Raw genomic sequence first — 25913 nt, 5'->3', positions numbered from 1 at the left:
TTTGAGCTAAGAATGCTTCCGATAAAACGTGATGTAAAAATGAAATTCACCGTACTCTCTGTAACCGGCAAGAATATTTTTTGTAATATTTGTTAAGAACGTATATATACGTGCATATTAAAATTTTTCAAAGAAATTAAGGCTGTCTATTAAAAGCACACAAATCTAGGTATAAAATACCAAGAAAAGTTTTACAGTAAAATTTAGAAAATAATATTTTATCATAGTAGGTTTGGGAAATTTGTGCTTTCCTAGCGAAAACCCAGACCAGTTAGATAGAAGTCTGAAATATTGAATTACACCTTGATCTAATGAATGGTATATAGATGGGGTATTTTATTTCACCTCTAGCTTATTGTTATGCTTCAAGACATAAGAAGTGGGATTTAGCAAGAAAAATACAATGCGTATACCATTAGCAACTGCAAAATTAAAATTCGGAAATATTCGAAAGCCGCAACTATATACATGGGTTTCCGGAAAAGAAGTGGAACTGATAAAATAACTATACGTATGTCCAAAATTAATGTATTTATTGCATAGTGGTTTTTACAGCTATAAAGAACTCAGAAAGGTTATGATATACCCACTATGCGATCTCGGGCTGTGTCTGTCAGATATTCTATCTCATTCTACACTCAGAAAAAAAGCATCTGTGGTAGAGAGTAGTCCTATCGCCTCCGTAATTCGAGCAAGAGAATCCACCGAGGTCAAATCCATGCCAGTCTTTCCTGTAAACAAAAATTTTTAGTTCCTTTTTTCAGCTATGTAATAAATGCGATAAGCAGACTAAGGCAATGCGATAAGCAGACTGAATTAGAATATAAGTATCTTTCTTTTTCACCTTTTCTTTCCCGGAAGTAGCGTGGCGCTAATGCAGTTAATGAAGAGCGTATTGCATGCAACTTAAATTACAATAAAGAAAAGAAAGACTGCAGAGGCTTGAAATAACTTTATATGTTTGGGAAATAATAGTACCGTTAAGCATTTATTGTACGATATAATATGGATCAATGAATTTTGAAAATAATGTCCTCTTAATGTCCTCCTTCTTCTTGGATACATTATTCATGATGATGTGGAAGCTTACTTAACATGTCTTGTATAAATAGCGTCGAAGTACAGCCATACATGTGTTTGCTGTTCCGCCGTGCAACTGGAGCTAGAGATGGGTGATGCCACCGTCAATTATTCAAAAATCAGTTGCTCGCTTTACTGATTGATCGAATGATGAACCAACAAAAGGGAACGGTAACTTGTTTAAAATTCATCAATCGATAACTCTTGTTTAAAACATGACGGGAAAGTTGGATTCCCATTTTAGGGAAGAAAGGAATGCTTTACTTTCCAAAAAATAGGGCTTTAATTTTATCTTTTCGCAAGTCTAGAGCATTTTTTATTGTAGAATTTTATTGTTCGTTGCATGCAAATACGAGGTTTTAAGAAATCTCAAAATCGCATTTGAAAAAAATCAGTTCAAGGAATGAGTGTTCCGAATTTTCCTCATCTCACGCCTTGTTCGATTAACACTAGCACCTCACTCTTTATTCAGTCTTCTTTCCCGATCGTATTCATAAGCTTATTGTTAGTGAGCGGTGAACTTTAAAAGAGAACAGTTCAGTAAACGATTCAACTCAGTGAGCGGACGGTTTTGATTTGATCCCATAAACGAATAGTTCTACCCAACTAAGTTATATCCTTCAGCTATCTTAAGTAAACCATGAGCAGGTGCAGCAATGGGAGCCTTCAGTAGAGAGAGCTGTTTTAAAGATACTCAGGAGATATAACTGTGGAGCAATGAAGATCGGAAAAATTCTCAACTTGGTGACATCATGGGCCACCTGCCCATGGTGAGCTCTCCGTTGATGTAAGTATTCCACAATTTAATTTGGATTCGAGTTCGTTTACTAACTCAGACTGGTGGATACAATATGCACCATCCAAATTTAAACCGTTCAATTCGCTTCTCCGTGGTTGAAAGTCATTTCAATTGCGCACTCACTACTCACGCACCACCTATATTGATAACATTTTCAAAGTACAGAAATAGTTTTCTAGTACAAAGAAACATTTGAAGTAAATAAGGAAGTGTTTTTTGCTTTTAAATTAATACTGCATTTTATAAACACACATAAAATAAATGCTTATGTACTTGCTCTGTGCTCTGGAATATATGGAATATATGTTGTTACGCTGTGGAATATACGAAACACGTATTTTAAACTTTTATAATGACGGGCTGAAACTATTTTTTTTCAGATTTTCAAACTTCTTCCCTCTTAATCATAGCTATCGAAATTATTCTAATATGAATATACTGTACATGAAAGGAAAAAGGTTTTCAGAGTCATGAACAAATCTTTCATTCGAGTGAAGAGTAGTGAAGTAATTTTAAAATTAAAAAATAAATTCGCTTCTTCTTCTGTATGCGAACTTTTAGAATAAAATCATATTACATAGAGTGTGCTGAGGACAACAGGCTGTTCGAAATGAGCAATTACTTTTAGCAGCAACTTGCCAGTTTAAGAGTGTTTCTCGTAAAACATAACAGCTCAGTGTTTTCCGCACAGTTGTTAAAGATCAAAGCTTTTCTTAAATTATTTAATTTGATTAATAAATACAAACTCGATCTTCACATGCATTTTGTTTCCTTCATTGAAATTCCCAGTTATAGTGGTACCTCGGTATACACCCGCTTTGAAATACATCTAACTTGATATTCCTCCTCTTTAAACGCGAGGTTTTTTGTTTGTTTGGTATTTGACGAGTTCAATGATGACGACCCGAGTTCGATGAATCACGACTGGATGCTGTGTACCTTCGAGACAAAGCTATCACTGCCCATGAGCGTCAGTACGCCTGCTGCTTCTATTCAATAAATAATCCAAGCTGTAATTTCGAAGTAAATGTCTGTAAAAGAGCAAGTACATAAGCATTCATTAACAATGAGTTTTAGTAAAGTTAATGAGAACGATTAAGAAATTGAATAAAGCAACGAAGAAAATTATTAGGATCACCATAGAAGTGACAAAAAATATTGTTAAAAAGTATGAAGATAGGATTCGTATCCGCCACTTGGCCACTATTAAATCGACTAACCTTGCAAAGCGGGCAAAATCGACTACCACATGCAGATCCAAGACAATAGAACATGTCGAAAAATTGCTTTTGATCTGGATAGAAAAAATATATAAAGTATTATTGAAATGCTCCATTTATATATTTTAGTGTTAAAGTGTGTTATAATAATAACAATAGGATTTTTTATAGGAACGGATTAATTATTTTCCCGTTATTTCTTAAAGGAAAAGTTCGTTATATGTCCAAACGTCTGGAACCGATTAATGCCGTATACTAAGGTACCACTATATAGACATTCGAAGTAAAGCTCAAGTAATATCTGAAACATAGCGTTAGCGTAACCTTTGGCTGTAATTTTGCTTTCCGAACAGCCATCACTTTTCGGAAAGCGCCGTTGCCCAGTAAAAATTTGCAGAAAAAGGAATCCTTTGCGTTATGCTTTTTATTTCGATAGTTAGTGAATTGATTGAAATAGTTTAAAATTATAATATACATTAAATAATTTAAAACTTTAAATAATCGAATTATTAAATACAGTGCTCGTAGCTTGATTTATATTTGAATAATTACATGCTTTCTCAAAAAAGTTCCAGGACAAAGCTCGTAAAAAATAGAAAATTGCATTTATCAATAATGATCCTAGATGATATCAAAACAATCCCCTTGGCTATCTATACACAACTGCCAACGTTTCTGGAGGTCTTGGAAGCAAGCAGGGAAATCTTCAACTGTGATGCTTGCAAGCTCATTTGTCACAGCCCGTTGGATGTCTGCAATAATCCTGAAGAAGCTTTCCTTTCAATCACCTTTTCACTCGCGGGAACAAGAAAAAATCACAATAATCTTTGACACAAACGTGGGATCACGTCCGGCTCTATCCAATAGTTCAGCAGAAACTCGTGGTCCTGCCTCTTTCTGTTCAACTGTAAGTGAGTGAAGGACGATTCTTGCATTAATTTTCCGTTTCCCTAAATCTTCGCGTAAAATCTTATGACACACATCACGATTCAAATTCAGTTCTTCTGATACCATACGCACAGTTACAAGACGGTGTTCTTCCAATAACTGCCTCACATGCTCCACGTTTGCATCGGTATGTGCTATAGACGGGCGATCAGCTCTGGGATCGTCTTGCACTGAATCTGTCTTCACAAAAACTTTTGTGTCACTCGAAAACACGACTTCTTGAAAGTACCTCGCCTGCTTAATCATCTCCCACGTTTCACTAGGGTTTTTTCCGAGCTTAACGCAGAACGTAATGTTAAGTCTTTGCTCACAATTATCATCCTTTGTGCTACCTCAACGAATGCGAAAACAATCCAAACAGTGTGTTGATAAGCACAACCCTGCCACTTAGTAAGTTTGAGTGGAAACACGCCCAAAGTCATGTCAAGTAAGAATACATACCAGATAACATAAGAGCAATATTTATTCCTTTTTAGTGCAAACTCAGAAATAAAAATAAATTGTCCTAGAACTTTTTTGACAAAGGATGTATTTCAATAAAACAGTATTTATAACCATGGTAGCGGCAATTTTTCCATGCCTAGGAATTAAAATAAATAATTAAGTTTCAAGAAAGATTATTAATTAAATTTCAAGGAAGATTTAAATTATTAAGAAATGCATTTATTGGTTTTAAATTACTCAGCTTATTAACAGTTAATGTATGAAATTTTCATTAATTTCAAAAGATAAGTAAAAGACCTATGCATTTTCAAATGGCTTATGCGGGTCCGCTTAAAAAAGATGCACCAAATTTCTTAATTTGTGTCGCATCGAACGGCAAAATCGCTGAGAAATGCACATTTACTGCGATGTATGTAAAAACTTTTGTGCAGCATGGAATAGCAGCGACGCATAAATTACTAATACCCTAGTTACGTAATATAATGTAAATTGATGTTAAGATAAAAGATATTAAGATTGTCAAGCTACAGATGTTTATAATAGCAAATAATAACAATGTAATTCCTCCAAACACTTTCCTAACGAATGCTACATTTTTTAAAGTTTATTTTAAATTTAAACAACCTTTCAAAGGGCCTGAAAAAATTCAAATGAATCCTTATTTACGGAAAATTCGAATAATTTCATTTTTCTGTAAGAAGTTTCTTAATTGTTGTTTCTTAATTTTGTGGAAAGAAAGCTACAGACCCGTCATTTCAAGCACCACTTCATTTTCATCCTTTCATCTACGAAGAATGTCGTTAGATGCAATCATCATAGTTGGGTCACGGGGAGCTTACTGATAACGAGGAATTCCGAGGAAATATTCGAATGACGTAGAAAAAGATTCCATTTTAATGATATCGCGTATGGAGGCCCTCAGCGTTAATTCTTAATGAACACATGCTGTCAAATATCCCGCTGTTCTAATTAATGAGTTACGAGACGCAATTTTCTCGAATTGCGAAAGCAACATTTACTTAGTTGGATGTATATTATACGAAAATAGGACAATAACTTCAGCCTAACATTTTTAACATATTTCAAAAAATATATTAATAGTGATAAGTGGATATAGAATGAAATCTCTTCAAGAAGTTAATACCTAAGAAATTTTCATGCTTAAGAAGTTCACTTCAGAAACCTGTACAAGAAGTTTCTTTCCGTTTATTATGTTGTATTCTTGAAGAAGTTTATTTTCCCATTATTATAATGTTAGAATTTTCTCTCATAATACATTTTATCTTGAAAGATTGTTCGATTAGGTTATTTAATATGGCGAAGCACGTGAGGGCTATTTGCCTAAGCGAACGGATACATTCATGGAGGACTTTGGAAAGAAAAATTATTCATATTCACTTTATGCGTTTTTAAAAACATGGTAAACCAACCATGCAGTCTGCCCGTTGATGTGAGATCAAACCCAGGTCGAACTCCTAACATTAACCACTCGGACACTATAAGGCCTTGAAAGACTGAGGAGTGCGTATGAAAGTTTTCCATCCTTTCAGAAAATATATATATATTTTTCGTCATTTCTTTTAAGAAATTCGAATTGAATGTGAAATTCTAATTGAATGTACATGATTCCCAGATTAAACTAGAAAAGAATTTTATCAATCGTAATTTTAGAACATGGGGTGGTATTTTTCTACTGATGCCAATGCCTTTCGATTGATCGTATACCACTATCATAATGGACAGTAAGAGATCTAGGCGAATTACCCAAATGCGTGGCAGGAAGTTTTTTTTTTTTCTTTCATGATATGTAATACAGAAAATAGAACCATTTGGAATAGTAAAAAAAAACGCACTAATTTAATTTTTATACCACTTTTAAAATGCTATCGTCTACTTCTGAGACTTCAGATAATATTTTTTAATAAAACAAATTAATGAACTACTTCTAACTAATTAATAAAAGTATTAATTAGGGAAATGTTTAAAGAAAAGATCCTAAAATCTATATGAAAAAGGTATGTATATTTGTCTTACATTGCATATTTAAATAAAACTTAAATACTTGATTTTAAAATAATTTAACTGAAATTAAAATTAAAAGTTTTAGATTAATTCAGTAAATTGAAAATAATATTTTATGTCAATTATTTCACTATAATTTTAAAATTAAAAATAAATGGATTTAATTTCAGGACATTAAATTATAAATTTGAGATTATATTATCAGTAAACTGCTTCTTGGGTAACTATAGTTAAAAGAAAAATATATTTGCTTTTAGGGAAGTTCTCCGGTTTAGTCAATTTTGTTTTATTTGGAATCGCTGGAAAACTTCTTAAGCGGGTTCTGCTATTATGAATTACATTTTTAATTATATTAAAATTAATAAAACATACATAAAAACATTGTAAGTTACACTAATGATAAAAGTTCAAGGTCTTAAAAATAAAAATAATAATTAGTCGTAACAACATTTTGGAATATATATATAAACAGAAACAAAATCATGAATTTTAAAGCAAAATTATCAAAAAAAAAAAAAAAAAAAAAATTAAGTGAATATAAGATTATCATTCTTTTGTATGTCACGGTGACACCCGTATTCCTTTTTAAAAATCTAAATACAGGTTCTTTGTAAGCACCCCCACTTTTATTTTTAATCAGGTTGTGATAGCTAAGATAATTATCTTTTACTATTTATTGCATTTAACTGAAACCGTTTAATTAAAACAATTCATGCAACACCAGAAAGAAAGCGCTTTTGCTTTCAGTACGTTCATTTCGTGTGTTAGCAAAATAAAATTATAGTTTCATGTAAGGGAAATATTAATTGAAATCTCGAGCTCAGTCGCTTCAGTCAAAAAAATACGTGGCTGTCTCTTGAATAATTCTTTTTTATTAAACAAATGTTAAAGTATCTAGTCAGCGCTAATTTAGAAGTGAATAACGTGATAGTACATATTTTCCTTTTCATTTGGAATTGCTATTTTGAATATTTTATGTTCTCTCATATCTTGAGTTTCTAGTATTTCATTCATAAACGAGTCTGTTGTAACTGTTTACTTTTAAACTGTTTCAGGAGTAAAACTGGAATCTGAATCTAGAAAAAAGATTGCAGTTTTTAATGTTTTACTTCCTTGTAGACGTAAAGGAAGTATTGTAATCGCGAAAATCTTCGGATGTTATATTTCAACGAAAATATGACAGCTATCGAATACAATTTAACGATGTTTTTGCTTGACATGTACGTAAGGACAGAATAAAGGACTCTTTTTCCCAAAACGGGTTGCAGAAAGGATTTAAAATGAATTCAGAAGACATTTTTTCTTGACATCTGTACGTGCGTACGTATGTATGTATATATCTCGCATAACGCAAAAACGAGTAGCCTGAGAACAATGAAATTTGGTATATAGGACTGCTATAACATGTTGTTGTGCACTTCCCTTTTTGGTTGCAATAGGCCGCACCAATATATATACCCACTCTGTTATTCGGTTCTGTAAGTTCAGTTTTTTATTCTTTTATGTTGGTAAATTATGCAATTTTTGCTTTAAAAATGATTGAATTATGTTTTTCTTGTCTTCCGGTTAAGGTTTTTATGCCTTTAGTTAATCTGCATTCAATAGTTATAGAAATATCAACAATTTAAAACTTGTTTAAGTGCGCCTAAGCCTAATGTTTTTACCTTAGCAACCATATTTGTGTACATTTGAAACTTGGCAGAATAGTGAATTAAGTCAGTTTCTGCACAGTTAGTGTCTTTTTACCGAATGAGACTAAAAATAAACTTTCAGTTGTGTGCACCGGAAAATCTGCCTTCTTGCCCGCATTTTTCAATTTTTAATAAAGATATTTTGAGGTTTTTATGTATTGAGTGGCTGACTGAGTAGATTTGTAGCACTGCCCTAATACTGAATTTTTTAAAAATGGTCAACTTCAAACGTGTCTTTGATATCTGACAAAGAGCTATTTACTTTAATAGATTTTACTGTAGACTGGGAAATTTTAAGATAAAAAAGAAAAAGAAAAAAATAAATAAATAAACAAAAACCTGAAAGCTTTCAGTTTTTCAGCAGAAAGTTTTGACCTCACATGCCTCCTCTTCCAGTATTCTTCAGGTATACATTTTTGTTTTTGATGCTCAGTTTCCTGTTTATCTTAATATTGGAGTTAGCCAATCTGAAGAAGGACAGATGTTGCTTTTTCCAAAAACGTATACGTGATTCAGCTGTGCAAAATTTCCGTGGTTGATGGCTATAACTTCAACTCTAATGTTCGACAGACTGCAGTACCAATCAAATTTAAGTAGCCAGATTATTGTCACTAAGATGCTATTTCTACCATACGCAAGAGGGAATCGAACTATTTTAGTTGACATTTTACAAAAAGCACGCATAGTTATGAATTTTCGTCAAAACAATCGGTTCTCTGCTGAGGGTTCTCTACAACCGTTCTGTATGATCTTAGATTCTTCTGAAGAGTAAAGAAACAGAGAAAATTCTACGGTTCAAATATGCTCGGTTCTTCCTGAAGAAGGAGAAATTATGGATTCAGATGCTGAGGGAGAGGAAGAAGAGAAGTAATTTACGAACAGCTCATTAAAAGAAGCATTGGATAAGAAAGAGTTGTCTACAAAGTATAGAACAACCAATTCGTAAGTCCGAAAATTTGAAAACTTCTGAACCTAAACATTCTAAGCTAAATTCTCCTAGAAAACTAGCTACAAATAACTAGCTAAAATAAACTAGCTGCAAATATTGGATCATGATCATATTCTAAATAATTCAAGTCAGGAAAATGGTTAGTATCCTTTTCCTTCAAAATACAAATCCAAGTTTGAAGAAAATCAAATTGATTATCGCATGGAATTTGAAGCATATGGAGGAACTCATCCTATTTTACTTGATCATAAAAAGACATTAAACATTTCTTGCTCTCATAATGCAGGATAAGTAACAGTTATGTCTCTCTGAAGCTAGAATTCCTAACATTTATTTTTAACTTGGCCTTTGAGTTCTTCGTGAGTGCTTATTTCAGTCTGTTCTCCCTGTAACATGATATCCGATTTTTCATCGTCACCGCATGGATTCATAATCTGCTGTGGTATTTCTATAGTCAAACATCCTCACACCCAGCTTAAAATTCTGCGTGAATACATGAAGGGTATTTAAATGTTGAACGTAGGTCGAAATATCATCAACCTGTCAGTTTGTGACAAATTGGGAAACCCGAAAAATTCCTTCCGTGAAATGTTTTGCTACTTTAGGTTACTTCTGGCAAAAAACGCTCTAGAGACGGACGTGGTTTTCATTCAATTTAGATTATCACCTTGTACGTGCAAATTAACCTCATTAAATTCAGTAAACATATGTATTAAATAAGCAATGTCTGGTTTACGTTTAGCATTCCAAAACTCTAAAACAGTCTCAAAAAGTTAAAAAAGAGTCTTGTGAAACGTAAGCTATTTGACAGCCAGCATACATCAGTGTAAAGAAGTAAGCGATGAAAGTTCTTGTTATTTGCTTCACACAACTGCGCAAATAACTGAGAATTCAACGCATTGCTCTGAATTTTGTTTACTGCGTTTAGGACGAAATGAAGAAAGTGGTGTCACTCAGATTTTTAGCAATTAAATGCTATCAATGGACGACGCAGTGAAATGCAAGCGCCCCGGACACATTAGTTTTAAATGACTTCTAAAACCACGATAGCGACCAAATATGCCAGATGCTTCATCTGCTTCTGCTGATATTGTCTCTGATAAAGGGATCGCTTTTCTCATGAAATAATCTCTCAATGCTTTGAATGATGGTTTGCCTTTAGTGTCTATTGTCGAAGCTTTCGCAAAGAGCAGTTCTTTGTGGGCTTCTTGTTCATAACATAGTGGACGTATGCCAATAATAGTGCTTCATTACTGGTATGCCAATAATAGTGCTTCATTACTGGTATGCCAATAATAGTGCTTCATTACTGGTATGCCAATAATAGTGCTTCATTACCGCTTTAAATTTAAATGTATGGAGAAATCGTACAGATAATTACTCAAGAATCTTTTAACATCATCATCATTTCGTCAATGCATATTTGAACTGTGTTGTTGCTCAAAGAAATTCTTTTGAGTACATCATATGCAGCTTTGAGTAAAACAGATTTTAAAACCTCTTGTGTGGCTGCCAAAATTAACTGTACTCCGATAGTATGCGGCTTTCCGAATTTAGCTGTAAGTAGTGACATATTATGAGAAGCCATTACCGTCTCTTGTTGATGTCAAAGCGAACGTACTGTCCACAATGAGTCTCTTCAGTATTTAACCGACAATGATGGGATGAGGCTCAACTTCAAAGAATCAGCGCTATGCTACTTATATTTTATTTCAGATTCGGTCGTGTTTAGTAGCAGATATCCGTGGACAAAAATTAAGTTATTTAACTATGATAAGCCATGGAAATTCTGTTAAAGTTACTGAAAGCTATTATGTAAAACTTTAAGTAACTTTGAATTATTCAAAATTACTGTGTAAAACCTTAGTTTATTTTGAGTTAGATACATAGGGTATTTTTCATATTGTGGCATTAATTTTACAAGATTGTAGTACTCACCAAATAATGTTCCTCTCCAAAATTTGCCTTATATAAAGTAATAAAACATTAAAAAGTTATATCCACCGCAAAATGTCTTATACGTTCAAAAGTAAAACATAACTACTTTTTCGATTTAAGAGGGATACTTCGTTCGCCACAAAACAAAAAGTTCGCAGAACTACATTTGTTGTAATTTTTAGACGAATCCGCTTAGAATTTTAGAAACCGTGCGGGATTGAAAACGTGATCGGCAGTCAGAGAAACTACAAAAGAATATTTTATAAAAAATGTTTAAAAAGGATTATTTCTTACTTTTCTCAAAGAAGACGACAGATTCATTTTAACTTATATATACCTAACTAGCTATTTATAGTTTAGAAAATATTTGCTTATCTTTTTTTCTCAAAGTCCAGAAAAAAAATATATACAACGCTTCCCTGTGACACTCGTAGTTATAACTAACAAATAAATCTATACAAGCACAAGTGGTATATGTCTGCGCCGTTGCTCTGCAACATGTCTGGACAAGCGTTGCTGTGGGGTGCATGCGCACAGTGCGTTGCTACTGTTATCAAAGATGCAAGTTTTTAGAAGTTGCAAGTATTACCAGACCATAAAACGAATAGTTATGCACTTACACAAATTTATGAAATATATTTAATTACTATATAACTAATTAATTTCTATGCCTATTATGTAAATACCTAGGTATCTGTGTTGTCTCCCAGGCGGTAATTGGTTAAGGAAGCCGACTGCGAGACCAAAAGACCCGGGTTCGGATCCCAGAGAAGGCACGGTTGTAACTGTCCGTTCTTTCATGGGGGGAGAGAGAGAGAGAGAGAGAAAGAGAACGGAGGACGGGGGTACTATTCCCTTATCAAATGGTTAATTAGTATAGCACCACGTCCACCACTATCTATAGCACCCCTTCAAAATACATAATGCCACCTGAAAGGTATTCAACGTGCACGACAAGACATACAAAATAATATGTTACAGAGTTACAGATTAATATTCAAGATACATTATTGGTACATTACTGATACAAACATGACAGATGCAGAACTGATAAAAGGCTGATATAATACTGATATTAACACTGATTAATACTGCTACAGTACTGATACATTGATATAACACTGAATATTACTACTGATTAAATGGGCATGATTTTGCACAAGTCGGGAAATAAATCCACAAAATAATACGTTACAGAGACTCAAAATATTGCGAATTAAAATATCACAGATGAATGTTCTACTGTTACATTACTTGTACTATCTATAGCACCCCTTCAACATACATAATACCACCTGAAAGTTAACCAACGTGCACGACAAGACATACAAAATAACATGTTACAGAGTTACAGATTAATATTCAAGATACATTACTGGTATATTACTGATGCAAATATGACAGATGTAGAACTGATAAAAGGCTCATATAATACTGGTACTGATATTAATACTGATTAATACTGCTACATTACTGATACATTGATATAACACTGAATATTAATACTGATGAAATGGGAATGATTTTGCAAAGTCGGTAAATAAATCCACGAAATTGTACGTTACAGAGACTAAAAAAAAAATGCTAATTAAAATATCACAGATGAATGTTCTACTGTTACATTACTTGTACTTTACTGATGAAATATAACTGATACACTACTGATACAAGGCTGATATAATACTGATACAATACTTTACTGATTGTAAGACTGTTTGTATTGCTCATGCGATATATACATGAGGAAATATGCATATACAATACTTTACTAGTATTAATACTCATATAATACTTTACTGATATTAATACTCATACAACACTTTTATTGGTATTAATACTCATACAATATTGACTAACAGTGATTAATTGTAAATGGGAATGATTTTGTACAAGTCGGTAAATAAAACCACGAAATAATACGTTACAAAGACTCAAGCTAATGCGAATTAACACAACACATATGCATTATCGAAACATTACTGGTATATTACTGATGCAAATATGCCTGATACACTACGGAAACAGGACTGATATAATACTGATACTGATACAATACTTTACTCAATTACGACTGTTACATTACTGATACAAATATGCATATACAATATTTAACTGTTACAATACTGATACAATATTTTACTGGTATTAATACTGACACAATACTGGTTAATACTGTACATAATATATAAGTACTATACTTTGCTGGTGTAAGACTATTATATTGCTGATACAAATTTGCATATAATCCATACGGAGCATACGTTTATGGCAGCAGGAGAATTTACGCTGTCTGACATAAGTCCATGCCCAGCGTAGACAGTTTGTCCATTAAATTGACAACTTTTGTAATCAGATATCTCTGCTTTACGATAAATTTGCAGAAGGCCTGCCTGTTGGTACTTGGCAGTTGAATATGAAGATCAGATGTCAATGGACAAGTGGTCAGGTAATGCTCTGGGGATCCAATATCTCCGCAGCAGCAGAATTCAGTATGGCTGAGTCCGCATTTTGCAAAATATTGCGGAAATGGACCATGCCCAGTGATAAATCGAACGAGCTGAGGGTTGGAAATGATACGGTCAGTGTCCACATACGCTATGTGATACTGCGTTCGCCGACCGGTTGAGCCCTCGTCCCATTCCTCTCGCCATCGTCCAATGGCCTTCAATCTCAGGCATTTCTTTAGATAAGAAATAGGCCATGGGATATTGACTTGAGTATCTGCATTGCCTGAAGCTGCCTCTTTGGCTAGACTGTCTGCAGTTTCGTTTCCGTAATGCCCAGCATGAGCTTTGATCCATTCAAGCTTAAGCTGATGGGGGAAATGCTCTCTTAGGTCCTGCTGAATGTTTTGGATGATGAGAGATGGATGGTCAGGATTACCCAAAGCATGCAACGACGATAGACTGTCTGTTTTTATAAGTGCTTTTTTAATACCTAAAAGATTAGGTAGCGTAAGGCTTGTGCAATAGCAATCGCTTCACCTTGGAAGACTGAATTTTGAGAGCGCAGTTGACCTTTCCAATGATGTGTAACTATATGATCCCGCAAAACAGCAAAAGCACTGCCTGTGTTTTCGTTAATTTTAGAGCCGTTTGTATAAATTTCTATTTGAGAAGGCAGAGCTGTAGTATTTGGCTGGACTTGGATGCGAACACCAATGCCTTTAAATATGATGGATGGGTACGAAAATCAGGAGCCGGTATTTCATACTCTTCTGGAAGGAAATATTCATCAGAGAAGGAAGCTGGACGCCGTAACTGTTTGATGAGTTGCCTCCTGACAGCCTCTTCTTCAACTCGTAAGTGGAGGGGTAATAATCCCGCTAAAACATTGATTGCATTAGAGGCTGTTGGGCGATAAGCACGAGTTATGTTTAGAGCAAAGGGTGTCTGGATTGCTGACAGATGTCTAATTTTACGGCCCTGCATAGGAAATGCCCACACAGCTGCTGCATACGTAATAATCTTTTCGACAACTGTCTTGAATAAAATTTTCTGAATATGTGGGTTAAGACCCCATTTATGCCCCTGTAGCTGCTTCAACCGTCTGGCAATTACCGATGTTCTGGTCTTGAGATCAATTACGTGAGGTATCCAGGTCATCTTTTCATCAAAAATATGACCCAGATACCTCAGTTCTTTAACAATTTGAACCCTTTGTTCATTGAACATAATATGTGGTCTCCTAACCAGTGACCCTCCTTTTTTAGGAATAAGCAGAACTTTAGATTTTTGATCAGCTATAGTTAGTTTTAGTGATGTACACAGGGAGTGCGTTCTTTCATGGGTTCTTTCATGGCCCACCTGGTTATGTGCCTCCATAATAAAGTAACCACCCACTCCATAATAAAGTGGAGGCTTGCCTTCACACCACCACTTCTGGCCTAAATAGTGGCCAAACCGAAGTCGGCTGAGAGTCCACCATCGGATTAAGAAGAAAAGGGTGTTAGGTGCATTATGGCATTTACGGAATGCTTAAACTTTGGTGATAACTTGCTTAAATGTCATCTCAGTCTAGTGAACCACTATTTATAACCTCATGCACCACCATTTTTTTGTTTTTGTTGATGTGGATTCCTTGCAGATCAGAGAGACACCTGCAGGTCCGTATAGACCATATACACCCCTATGGTAATCTTATGATGTTAAAAAACAGTTTTCACTATCACTAAGTGACAACACAACAAACAGTACTCTGTTTAAATGAATGATAAATGGCAATAGTAGAAAAGAACATTCCTTTGATTTTTGTTCAAAATGTAGATTAAATATTAGACATTAGATTATCTGGAATAGATTTATTTTGATATTTCTAATAAATTGCGCTTTACACAAGACCATGTATCCATTAAAACAGGTTACCACTGAACTGTTTGTTGCAGAGTTAGTACTACAGAGTTTGTTACATTATATTATTAGATTCGCAGATATCTTCTATTTCCATACAATATGAAAATTATTACTTCTTTGCAGGAAAGCATCGAAATGCGTGTGGTTATTTTTATTTTGTGCACTTTCGATTTATTTCAGAATGTAAGATAGAGCTCAGTTCCTGTTTCGATATCTCTTTCAGTTTTCATTTTAAAGTTCATTCTACTGCATTGTTCATTCTACTGTTCATTCTACTTCATTTAAAGTTCATTCCACTGCGATTGTTCTGAGCCAAGACTGCTAGCAGTCCATCTCTCGATTTTGGAAAAATTGCTGGAAATAGGTAAGAATTCGAAAAATCTTCCTTTCGAAGATTATTTTATGTTGTATCCAGTAGTGAGAAAACTGAAAGCCTGGGATAAATAGTTTACTAAACGAGTGTCCGTGCCCAAAATATGTAAAACATCGTTCAGACTATTCAGAGTCAACAACTTTCGTTCCATACATACATCTTTTTAAATCGAAGGTTACAGTTTTCCCTTAATTGCTGTGGCTACGTGAAAATTTAGTCACGTAATTATTATTTAAATCTAAATGGCCTCGAAAAAGAAAATTTTAAATTACGTTAGACAAATGTCAGTCAGTAACATCAAAAAAGTATTGATCTCTTAAAGCCGAAATTATAAAACAGTTCAGGCAAGTAATTGTTTTCCTTAATTGCGTTACTTCAAATAAAATTACTCATGAAAAATGTGAACCTTTCCTTTCGGACATTAGAGTGCGTTATTACAAGAATTTCGTCATTAAATTAGTATGTTAATTACTGTACATATAAATGAAATAACCCACCACTGAAAATGCTTTCTGTTTCGTTGGAGGTATTGAAACTTTCCCTTACGCCCTGCACTAAAATTAAATTACTCTACAGCGTCTATTATCGGAAATGAAATGACTGAGACTGAGTTTAGATAATCGATTTGCATTCTAATTTTTCATATTAAAAAACATATTAAAAATTCGAGTAAAGATTTATACTTTGAAGCTAGAATATTAGTTCATGTTAAAATTTCCTAAAGCTAAGACTTTTCAATATTTCAAATAAGTTATGACGTTATGTGAAGTTTACTGCAGAACATTTATCGCTCGGTACTACGGTAGTTTTCCGAGATACTGTCATTTCAGCCGGCATAAAATCTTTAATTTGTCACCCACACAGCCTGCTAAATACCATTTCTCAGATGTGTTGCCATTTTTTGTGGTAACATTTTTCGAATTACTGCTGTGACTGCAGGGAAAAAAACTGAAAGGTTTCAGATTTTAAATAAAGTCCAAAGGGGCGTTTTTTTAACGTTTTGTGTGTTACCTTTATTTATTAAATATCATGTTTGCACTTTAACCATAAATTCATTCAATAGCAATGTCACAAAATAATTTTTAAATGAACATATCTTTAGAATTCCTGATACACAGTTCCGCGCGCTGGAAATAAAAAGGTTTTTCCACTCCGTGGATTGTTGCCATTGCTCGCTTTCAAATCGTTGAGTTTGTTACTCAAAAATTCGTTAAAGTTTTACAAAATATGAAATCGATAATAAAACAAATTCCAAATTTCAAATTTGGTCTTCCCCATGCCCATATTCGTAGGAGGATTACGTCATTCAAAATTCGATGGCTCTATGTACCGTTGTTTTATCACAATGCAAGAAATATACATACATTTATGCACATTTTTCATTATTTAGACTCTAACATTTGGTGGCAACAGTTTGAAAAGTGAAACGGACATTTATAGTGATTCAACATAAAATTGCAAAGCGAAAACAATAGTCCTTCAGGGACAAAGCCCCTTTGGACTAAAAAGGATAGTTCTATATCTCCCGTTCTACTGGGCCGATTGACAAAATGCAAATTGCGTTTTTCATGTCTCGAAACCTCGACTATAGATATATTTTATATATATATAGGACTTTTTTTAAAATTACATACCAATTATTTTCCATATTTCGATTCTACGACTCAAAGTATGCCTAAATATTAAATTTTTTAAAATTTTGTGCGAAATTTACGGAGAAATTCAAAAATTTATCTTGGCACAATTTTTTCAGTTTACGCCAAGAATAATTCACTTGGCGAACTTCTTAATATGTGGCAACCAATTTTCCTTTTCCTTCCATTACGCCGGAGCGGATTCGTGCAGTACCTCCTACATATTTAGGAGGTAAAAGGTAGGCACGAGTAGGTAGGCATGTAAAAAGGTAGCCTACCTTTTTACACTGTGCGTGAGCGGAAAAAAAGTGACATCGTTTCTACTACAAAGTGTCTAAACCACATTTGATGTTATATCGCTTTCAACAAATATACCAAATTTCAAAACGCGCCAATATATAAATTCACGTATATCTTTGAAAATTTGAATAAAAAACTATAATTTTTTGCAGGTACGCTTAGAAATACGTCTACTTTAAAATGATGGTAAAAATCTTTTTGAAAAATTTATAAAAATTATTTAAAAATACAAATTTTAAAAATAAATCACAAAAAAGGGTGAATTTTATTTGGAATGAACCTAAATTTCGAAATGTGAAAGGAAGTATCAAATAAGTTTAATAAAAAAAGGGTAAATTAATAAATATATACCAAACTCAATTAACACTGAGGTGCTAAAATTTTGAGAGCTAATTTTTTAAAAACTACTCGTGCGATTTTTACAAAACTAGGCAGTTTGGCGTAACTTGAGGCGCAGAATCGAAATATGGGAAAAATTGGTATGTTATTTCAGAAAAAGTCCGATTTTGTGTCAAAATACCTATATTAGAACAATGCTATATATAAATCTAGTACATATCCTAAGTCGCGCTTTCGAGACGAAAAACGCATGTTGAATTTCGTCAATCGGCCGAATAGAACGAGAGATAAAGAAGTGTCCCCCCCCCCCTTTTTTTTTTCGCAATGTAATTTTTACAGGTATGCTTAGAAATACGTCTTCTTTAAGATGATGGTAAATATCTTTTTGGAAAATTTATAAAATTACTTTTTAGTAATTTGTATCATTTCCTAAATATGTTTTTAACACCATAAATTAGACCAGTGGTCAAAAGCCCAAATTGCAGACTGGCCGAATGCATAATCTGGAAGCAGCTGACGAGCCAATTTTTGAATAAAATAAAAAGCATTTTTAATAAAATTTAAAATATTAACTAACTTTTAAATTTCATTTACTAAATACTTATTAAAACGTTGCTAATTATTGAAAATATGACATAAAGTATTTATTGCTTACTTTATAAAGATATTAGGTATTTTTTGGAATCAGGCAAGATGAAAAATGCGCAACGCCTTCACCAGAAATCGAACCGCGGACCTGTGGAATACGCGCTCAGTCTGCAGATTACCACACCACGAAGGCATACGAAGAAGGCGGGAGAATACCTTATAATTTCACTATTATTAAGATACTTTCAGTAAAAGTTTAGCATGATTTTTTTGCAACGGGAAGTTTGTTAATTTATTTATTAATATAATTAATATTTGTATTAAGGGATATTGCTTATTTCATTGTAGTTTTGTACATATAATACATGTTTATTTAATTTTTTTTTTTGATAAAGTTGTTCTCCAGAGTAAAATTCTGTGCAGTTTTTAAATTTAATCTTTGGTGTTTCCTTTAGGCATTTTTCTGGTACATTGAAAAGCCAGACGAAGGCTGGGCGCGTAGCGGCTAGTAATGAAACAAAAGGGAAAAATCAAATTTATGTTTTTTTCCTATCTGATTTTTAAATTTTAGTATCTGGAAAAAATTTCTCTTGGTTACACTTTAATTTTAACACACTGAGAGCTAAATATTGAATTACCAGACCGATATTTATTTCAAATAATTTTAATATATGGGATTAACCACTAAATAAATTGCTTAAACTAAAAATAAACAAATTAAGAAATATTTCTAGTTGAGATAACACTTGAGAATGAATAATACCCTATTGCTTTCTCGTTTATTTATTAAATTTTAATTCGACGTATAAAAAGAAATACGTACTTTTGTATGTACATAATTGTAAACTTTTTTATTACTTACTTCAACTTGAAGCTATGAGAGTTGATGGCATTTTGCTTTTATAAAATTTGTAACCTTGGAGAAAAATTACCAAAATTATCTTTATCATGCATTGTGAAAGCTCATTGTTCCAGCTATAGTTTTTTTTTTTCTTTTTAAATTTTCAGCTGCGAAACAAACTGTTTTTTATTTTCAAGTATACTCCGATGTAAAGAAATTGAAAGTTTTCTCAGGAAAGTTGAAAACGCTGGAGGAGAGTATAAAACTTGTTTCTTGTACCGAAAATAGAAAAGCTGAAGATGAATAAGATTTGGAAACCATTTAAATAATTAAACTATAAAAAAGCATATTAGAAAGTGTTTTGTTTGATATTTTATTAATTATTATTATCCAAAAGGGCGTTAGCTGAGAAGGGGCATTAATTTTGTTTTGGCATTTTGCGTTGATTCACTATAAATGTCGGTTCACTTTTCAAATTGTTGCCACCAAATATTATCGCCCTGTGTTATATTTAAAGAAATTAAATAATGAAAAATCTGAATAAATGTATGCATGTTTCTCGCATTGTGATAAAACAACGGTACCCAAAGCCATCAAATTTTGAAAGTCGTAATTTTCCACCGAATATGGGCATCCGGAAGCCCGAATTCGGAATTTGAAATTTGTTTTATTATCGACTTCATATTTTGTAACACCTTAACGAATTTTTTATTAACAAACTCAACGATTTCAAAGCGAACAATGGCAACACTGTACAGAAATAACATTTTTATCTCCAGCGCGCGAGACTATGTATCGGAAATTCTAACGATACGCTCATTTAAAATTATTTTGCGATATTGCTGTTGAACTGAATTTTTTGGTTTAAGTGCGAATAACATGATATTTAATAAATAAAGGTACCACACAAAACGTTAAAAAACGCCCCTTTCGGCGTAATTTAAAATCTCAAACCTAACAGTTTTTTTTAAATATATTTTATTCATTTTTTTTTTCATTTGATACACGGCCTATTTCATAAAGGTGTTATATGCATAAAGAAAATTCTTTCATTAAGTTGCTACCTCTAAGAAAAGGTGAAGCAACTAGAAGGCTGTCTACCTATAACGAGGGATACCTTCGTTGAGGACTTTTTAAGGGAAACTGGTTCGCACCACGTTATAAAACCAACCAGGCAGCCAGCCTATTTGCTGGGATTCAATCATCCGAGTTCGAAATATCAGTGTCGTGTCCAGTGACATTACCACTAGGCCGCTGGTACTTGAGAAAGGTCTAATAAAATGAACATTTAATTTTGGTAAAAATGAATTGAGACGCGTGCATATGCACCATTGCCGGAAGATCCTCACACCCTCTTCTTTCCAAACACACATTTATTTAGATTTAGATGAATTTTTAACTTTAAAAAAAAAAAAAAAAAAGAGAAAAGGTACAGAAAAACGTAGATTAATACCAATGTTTGGATAACAGTAGTTTTTTTTTTTTTTTTTTTATTTTCATAAAATAAAACTAAGTACTTCGGTTTGGTTTGGTTTATTCAATTATGGCAAAGCACACTAGGGCCATCTACCCAAGGGAAGGGATGCCTTCGTGGAGGACTTTCTAAGAGGAACTGGCTCGTATGCACGTTACACATGGAGAAAACCACGAAAACGCCCATGCAGCCAGCCCGTTCGCGGGATTCGAACCTCGGACAGAACTACCAGTGTTCAGCGACTTTACCGCTCGGCCGCTGGTGGCCTTCCCCCCAAAAAACTAAGTACTTCACAGCTAAATAAAAGGCTGGCCACATTCTCCCTGAAATTATGATATATCCCTACCTCTCGTTATGAAACTCATGTACGATTTTTTTCAAATTGTATTTTCCGTAGGCAGTTTTGTTTTACACTGGTTATAATGGTAACTTTCTCATCATTCTGCGGTAAGCAAATGTGGAATATTTTTAGACGAGAGCCATTAAGGGTCAACCAAAGGAACTTGAAAATACAGGAAAATAGTTAACAGTATTAATAATAATACGGGTTGTTTCTGTTCCTTACGCTTTGTTAACTTCCCTGGCAAAAAAGGTGATTTTGAGTTAAATATTATGACCATTCCCATAAATACGGAGCTCAGTATAGTTAGTACAGTATTACTGATTATGAACGAGATATTCGGATTGAGACAAAGAAGACATACGGACACTGAGACCAAACAAGAAATCCGGATAAGTGGTTTTTCGGATATCTGGAGTCCGTATGTTTTTATCCGTAGTGCCCATAAAAAGACAGGCGCAAAAAGAAATCATAAATAAACGCTACAAGAGACGCTTCTGAGCTCGGTTAAAGAGTTATTTCTCTCTCCTGTTTCAGCCCATGCATGCGTTTCTGGGAATCTTCTGAGCAGTGGCAGCGGGGGAATTGTGAAAGAGCGAACGAGAGAAACGGCAAACGAAACCCGGCAGTCAAAGCGGGAGGCGACCATGCTGCGAACGGTGCTACTCGGTTTCCTTCTCGTCCTGCCACTGAAAACTCACGGTGAGTACTCACACTTTCGTTTGATTCACATTCACTTCCTAGGGAATGCTAAGGGGGAAAAGGAACGTGCCTTTTATTTTGATCTTTCTTGAGTCGCGCTGCGCGCAAATTTCCAATTTAACTGACTGATCATCATCCTATGCATATTATTTCTATTATAAGGATCCTATTTTTATGACTGCACAAAGGAATCTCGCTAAGGTATCGCTGGAAAGACAATTTTAGTGGTGGCTTAGGAGTTATTTACACTGGAAACAATCAGTTTATTTTTAATCTTTAAGGATTTAAATTAAATGGGAAAATATGCCATATAAAATTATTTTCTAATAATTAAGAATTGAAAATTGTGTAAGAAAGTAAGCTTATTGTTTAATAATTAGGAAATGAAAATTGTATAGAAAAATTCGCAATGCAAACGTGTTGTTTCATAATTAAAAGCGGAATTTGTGTAGAAAAAGTATGCGATGTAAGCTTATTGTTTAATAATAAAGGATTGAAAATTACATTGGAAAACAGGCAGTATAAGCTTATTGTTTCGTAATCGGACTAATAATTATGAAGGAGAATACGCAAAGTAAAATTATTTTAATAATTAAGAATTGAAAACTATATACAAAAATAGGCAATATAAATTTAATGTTTAATGTTAATAATAGTATAATTAGTATTGAAAAATGTACAGGAAAGGCAGGGTGCAGATTTAATATAGAAAATATAATTTTACAAATGCACTTATTCTTTCCTCACGCACATTCTTATAATCATGTAGGCTTCTTTCGTGACCTCGAGCGGAAGTGATTATACTTTTTAAAATGTATAGAATAAGGGTTTTAAGGTAAACCAAAGATTTGATTTTAAGAGCAAGAAGCTTACTATTCACTTATCTTCTGTGAGTTCGTACATAAAAATATAAGTAAAATACTAATCAACTTCATACTCCTCATTTTAATCACCCATATTCTTCCGATTCTGTAATATGTCCTTTATGCCATTTCATAAGCAAACGGTCGGTTTATTACTGAAACAGTCTTGAGCGTTCGTTTCAAGCACTCGTTGCAAATGTATTCGTTTCCATCAGTGGAAATTTGCAAGCTTCGTGAAACCATTCACTACAGATTTCAAGAAAGGAGAATTTTTTTTCACGTGAATGAAGAGCAGTGTAGATCTTCACAGATTTTCCTTGATTTGTGTCAATATGTTCAAATGGAAACTTACCTAACAAGCTTAGATACGATTCTACATTCCTTCAGATGGTGATGCACAGCTGATGATGACGAATTAACCTCTTTCGCCAGTTCCTCAACATTTGCACATGGATATCTTCCAACTGCAACTTTTAATACAAGTACATCATTATCAAAAGAAAAAATAAGAGCCCCTCCAGTGGTTGGCATCTTCGGAAAGCAAGTCGCATTGTCCAAAGTCACAGAACCTTCGTTGGCACTTGCGAAGATTCAAAACAGCTTTATCATACACTCCTTCTATATTTTTGCAGCATTTGCTACACTATTGGGTTTTTTATACTTGTAAAGCAAGACGACCCTGATGCGGTATTCTGTGCCCACTACTTTCAACTATGAATGCAACAAATTGATATGCGTGTGCTTCCTGGCCAGAATGTATCTTAATGAAACTGTATTTACTCAGTGGTATTTATACAACAGTGAAAATCGATTGTTTAAATGTGTTAGCACATATTTAAGAAGTTACGTCTGAAAAATGGCATTAGTTATGGAATGACTTGATAGCTGGAAGTGCATGGTATATTTATTGGCTTATACTGGTTCTCAAACTTTGGACTCGGAGATTTCCTAAAATTAGAATATCCTTTTTCAAAACCCTAACCCTTACTCCCCATAATGTTTTCTTCCTCTTCTCTCCTTTTCCCTTTGTTAATGTAAAAGTCGTATAATTAGAAGTTTTTTCAGTGAAACTAACCAAAATAATAAATGTTAAAACAAAATCATTGAAAGGTATTTTTACTTCCTTTCCGCATGCCTCCGTAATGTAATTGGAACTGTATTCGATGCGTATTCGAGGGGTCCAGGGTTCAAGTCCCGGCGAGGGCACAGCGTATTTTTCAGTTCTCTTGCTTCGAAATAATCTAATGACTCTACAGTGACGCCCGAACTGAAAGGTTGTGGACGATAATTCATCACCACCGTGATTTGGCGATTGGGTCCCCTAATCCCCTGTCGTCCTGCAAAAGGCAGACTATATAAGGTATTTTCTCCCTCTTTTTCGTATGCCTTCACGGTGTAATTGGAAGCATAGTCAACACGTATTTGAAAGGTCCAGGGTTCGAATCCCTGCGAGGACACTGCATATGTTTCACATCTCCTGCTTCAAATAATCCTAATGATTCCATAAATGTTACATATATATCGATGCATTTTATGTAAAAAATAAAAAAACATTCATAGTTTCGTTATAGTTTTACTCATAAAAGTAGATTTACTTAATATTACATATTATCTTAAGGACAATAATAAAATAAGTAAAAAATATCTTGGAATTAATTATTAGAGAGGGTTGGTTTTGCAGCTCTCATTTTTTTCCATAAGTCTTTCGAATTCGATGTTGACATGTGAAACCCCTAGCGAAGTTGTTTGGAACCCAAAGATTCTGTGAACACAGTCTGAAGACCACTATTTTATAATAAAATATAGTTGATTATCAGCAGTTAAAAACATGCCGTACAAATTTATCTTATATATTACTGAAAAATATATAGCAGCTGATAAGCACTAACAGGAAAGCAATTAGGTATTGTCCTTTGCTCATTCGGCGAATCATTATTTAGCCATAACAAATGTTTATTTTTATAAGCACACCTAACATCGTAGCTGTGTTATATCTCTTCTCCTTGAGTAAAGAATTTTATTTTACAGTATGTGGTGCAAAATTAGTATTCTGTAAATTTTATGTAAGTAGCAAAGTGTTTTACACTTTAAAGATGGTAGATGGTGTTATTGTTTTCGTGATGTGAACTGTATCCATGCAAAACAGAATCTGTTGCGGCTTCTCTTGTGGGAAAGAAAACTGCAAGCCTTGTGACCGAGTGATCCAAGGAATATATATACGGTTACTTCTTGAATAATTCTATCTTTTCTTAACAAAATTTAAGTCTGTCGGTAATATTCATTTAGGAGGAATAATATGACAGAAAAACATTTTCCCCGCTTTTCGTTTAACATTGCTATATTCATCAACTCGTTAAAATAAACTCATTGATTCAAAAATTTTTTAGCTTTATATACTAAATATAAAATTTACTACTTCTGTTGCAATCTACATTTACTTCCTCTGTTGAATAATACTGAACAAATTAACATGATAATAGACTTTGACAATCAAAACATATTATATAATGCACTAAACTCGAATTAAAATTTCGTCATTGCAGCTAAATTTCCTTCTTCACGCAAAGTTTGTACTTTTGATATACTATTAATAACTTTTTGAATAGCTTGCATAGTACTTTTATATTCCGTGTCTCGAATTTCTAGAGATTTGATTCTTTAAACTAGTAAGTTTACAGTAACTGTTGAACTCAAAACTCTTTAAAATGTTACCTCAATGCAAACGAATCTCAATGAAAAGATAAAAATGGAGGTTTTTGGGATTATTTTTCATTTTTTAAGTATTTTTCATTTTAAAATTTTAATGGTTATTATAAACTTTTCTGTAAGGTAATCTGAATATTCCAGATTGCCACTTTTTGCCGTACATCTTTGATTATTTTGCTACAGAAATTCGACTACATGCGAATATAATATGTATATATATATATATATATATATATATATATATATATATATATGTATACAGTAAATCTTTTATGTAAACGATGCATTATTAAATTAATTAAACCTGCCT

The 25913-nt window shown here is 33.5% G+C and overlaps 1 protein-coding gene and 1 long non-coding RNA gene across 2 annotated transcripts in view; one reads left to right on the top strand and one right to left on the bottom strand.

The window, feature by feature from the left end:
* Positions 1-516: 516 nt before the first annotated feature.
* LOC146997745 (uncharacterized) overlaps positions 517-25913 on the bottom strand; it is a 207223-nt gene continuing 181826 nt past the window's right edge. The window contains exon 2 of the long non-coding RNA XR_015040820.1: positions 517-731. This is a non-coding gene — a long non-coding RNA (uncharacterized LOC146997745). The remainder of the gene's footprint in view (positions 732-25913) is intronic.
* The window catches only part of LOC118188671 (carbonic anhydrase 2-like), a 217222-nt gene continuing 213174 nt past the window's right edge, over positions 21866-25913 (top strand). Inside the window, exon 1 of the mRNA XM_085815726.1 lies at positions 21866-22034. Coding sequence (XP_085671852.1) covers positions 21980-22034 — 55 coding nt within the window. The 5' untranslated portion in view covers positions 21866-21979. The remainder of the gene's footprint in view (positions 22035-25913) is intronic.

The sequence above is a fragment of the Stegodyphus dumicola genome, chromosome 4 (genome assembly GCF_044657685.1).
Source record: "Stegodyphus dumicola isolate Sdum_Otavi_A_Nest chromosome 4, ASM4465768v1".
NCBI lineage: Eukaryota > Metazoa > Arthropoda > Arachnida > Araneae > Eresidae > Stegodyphus > Stegodyphus dumicola.
The sequence above is the reverse complement of the archived record's forward strand: the minus strand, read 5'-3'. Positions and strand labels throughout refer to the sequence as shown.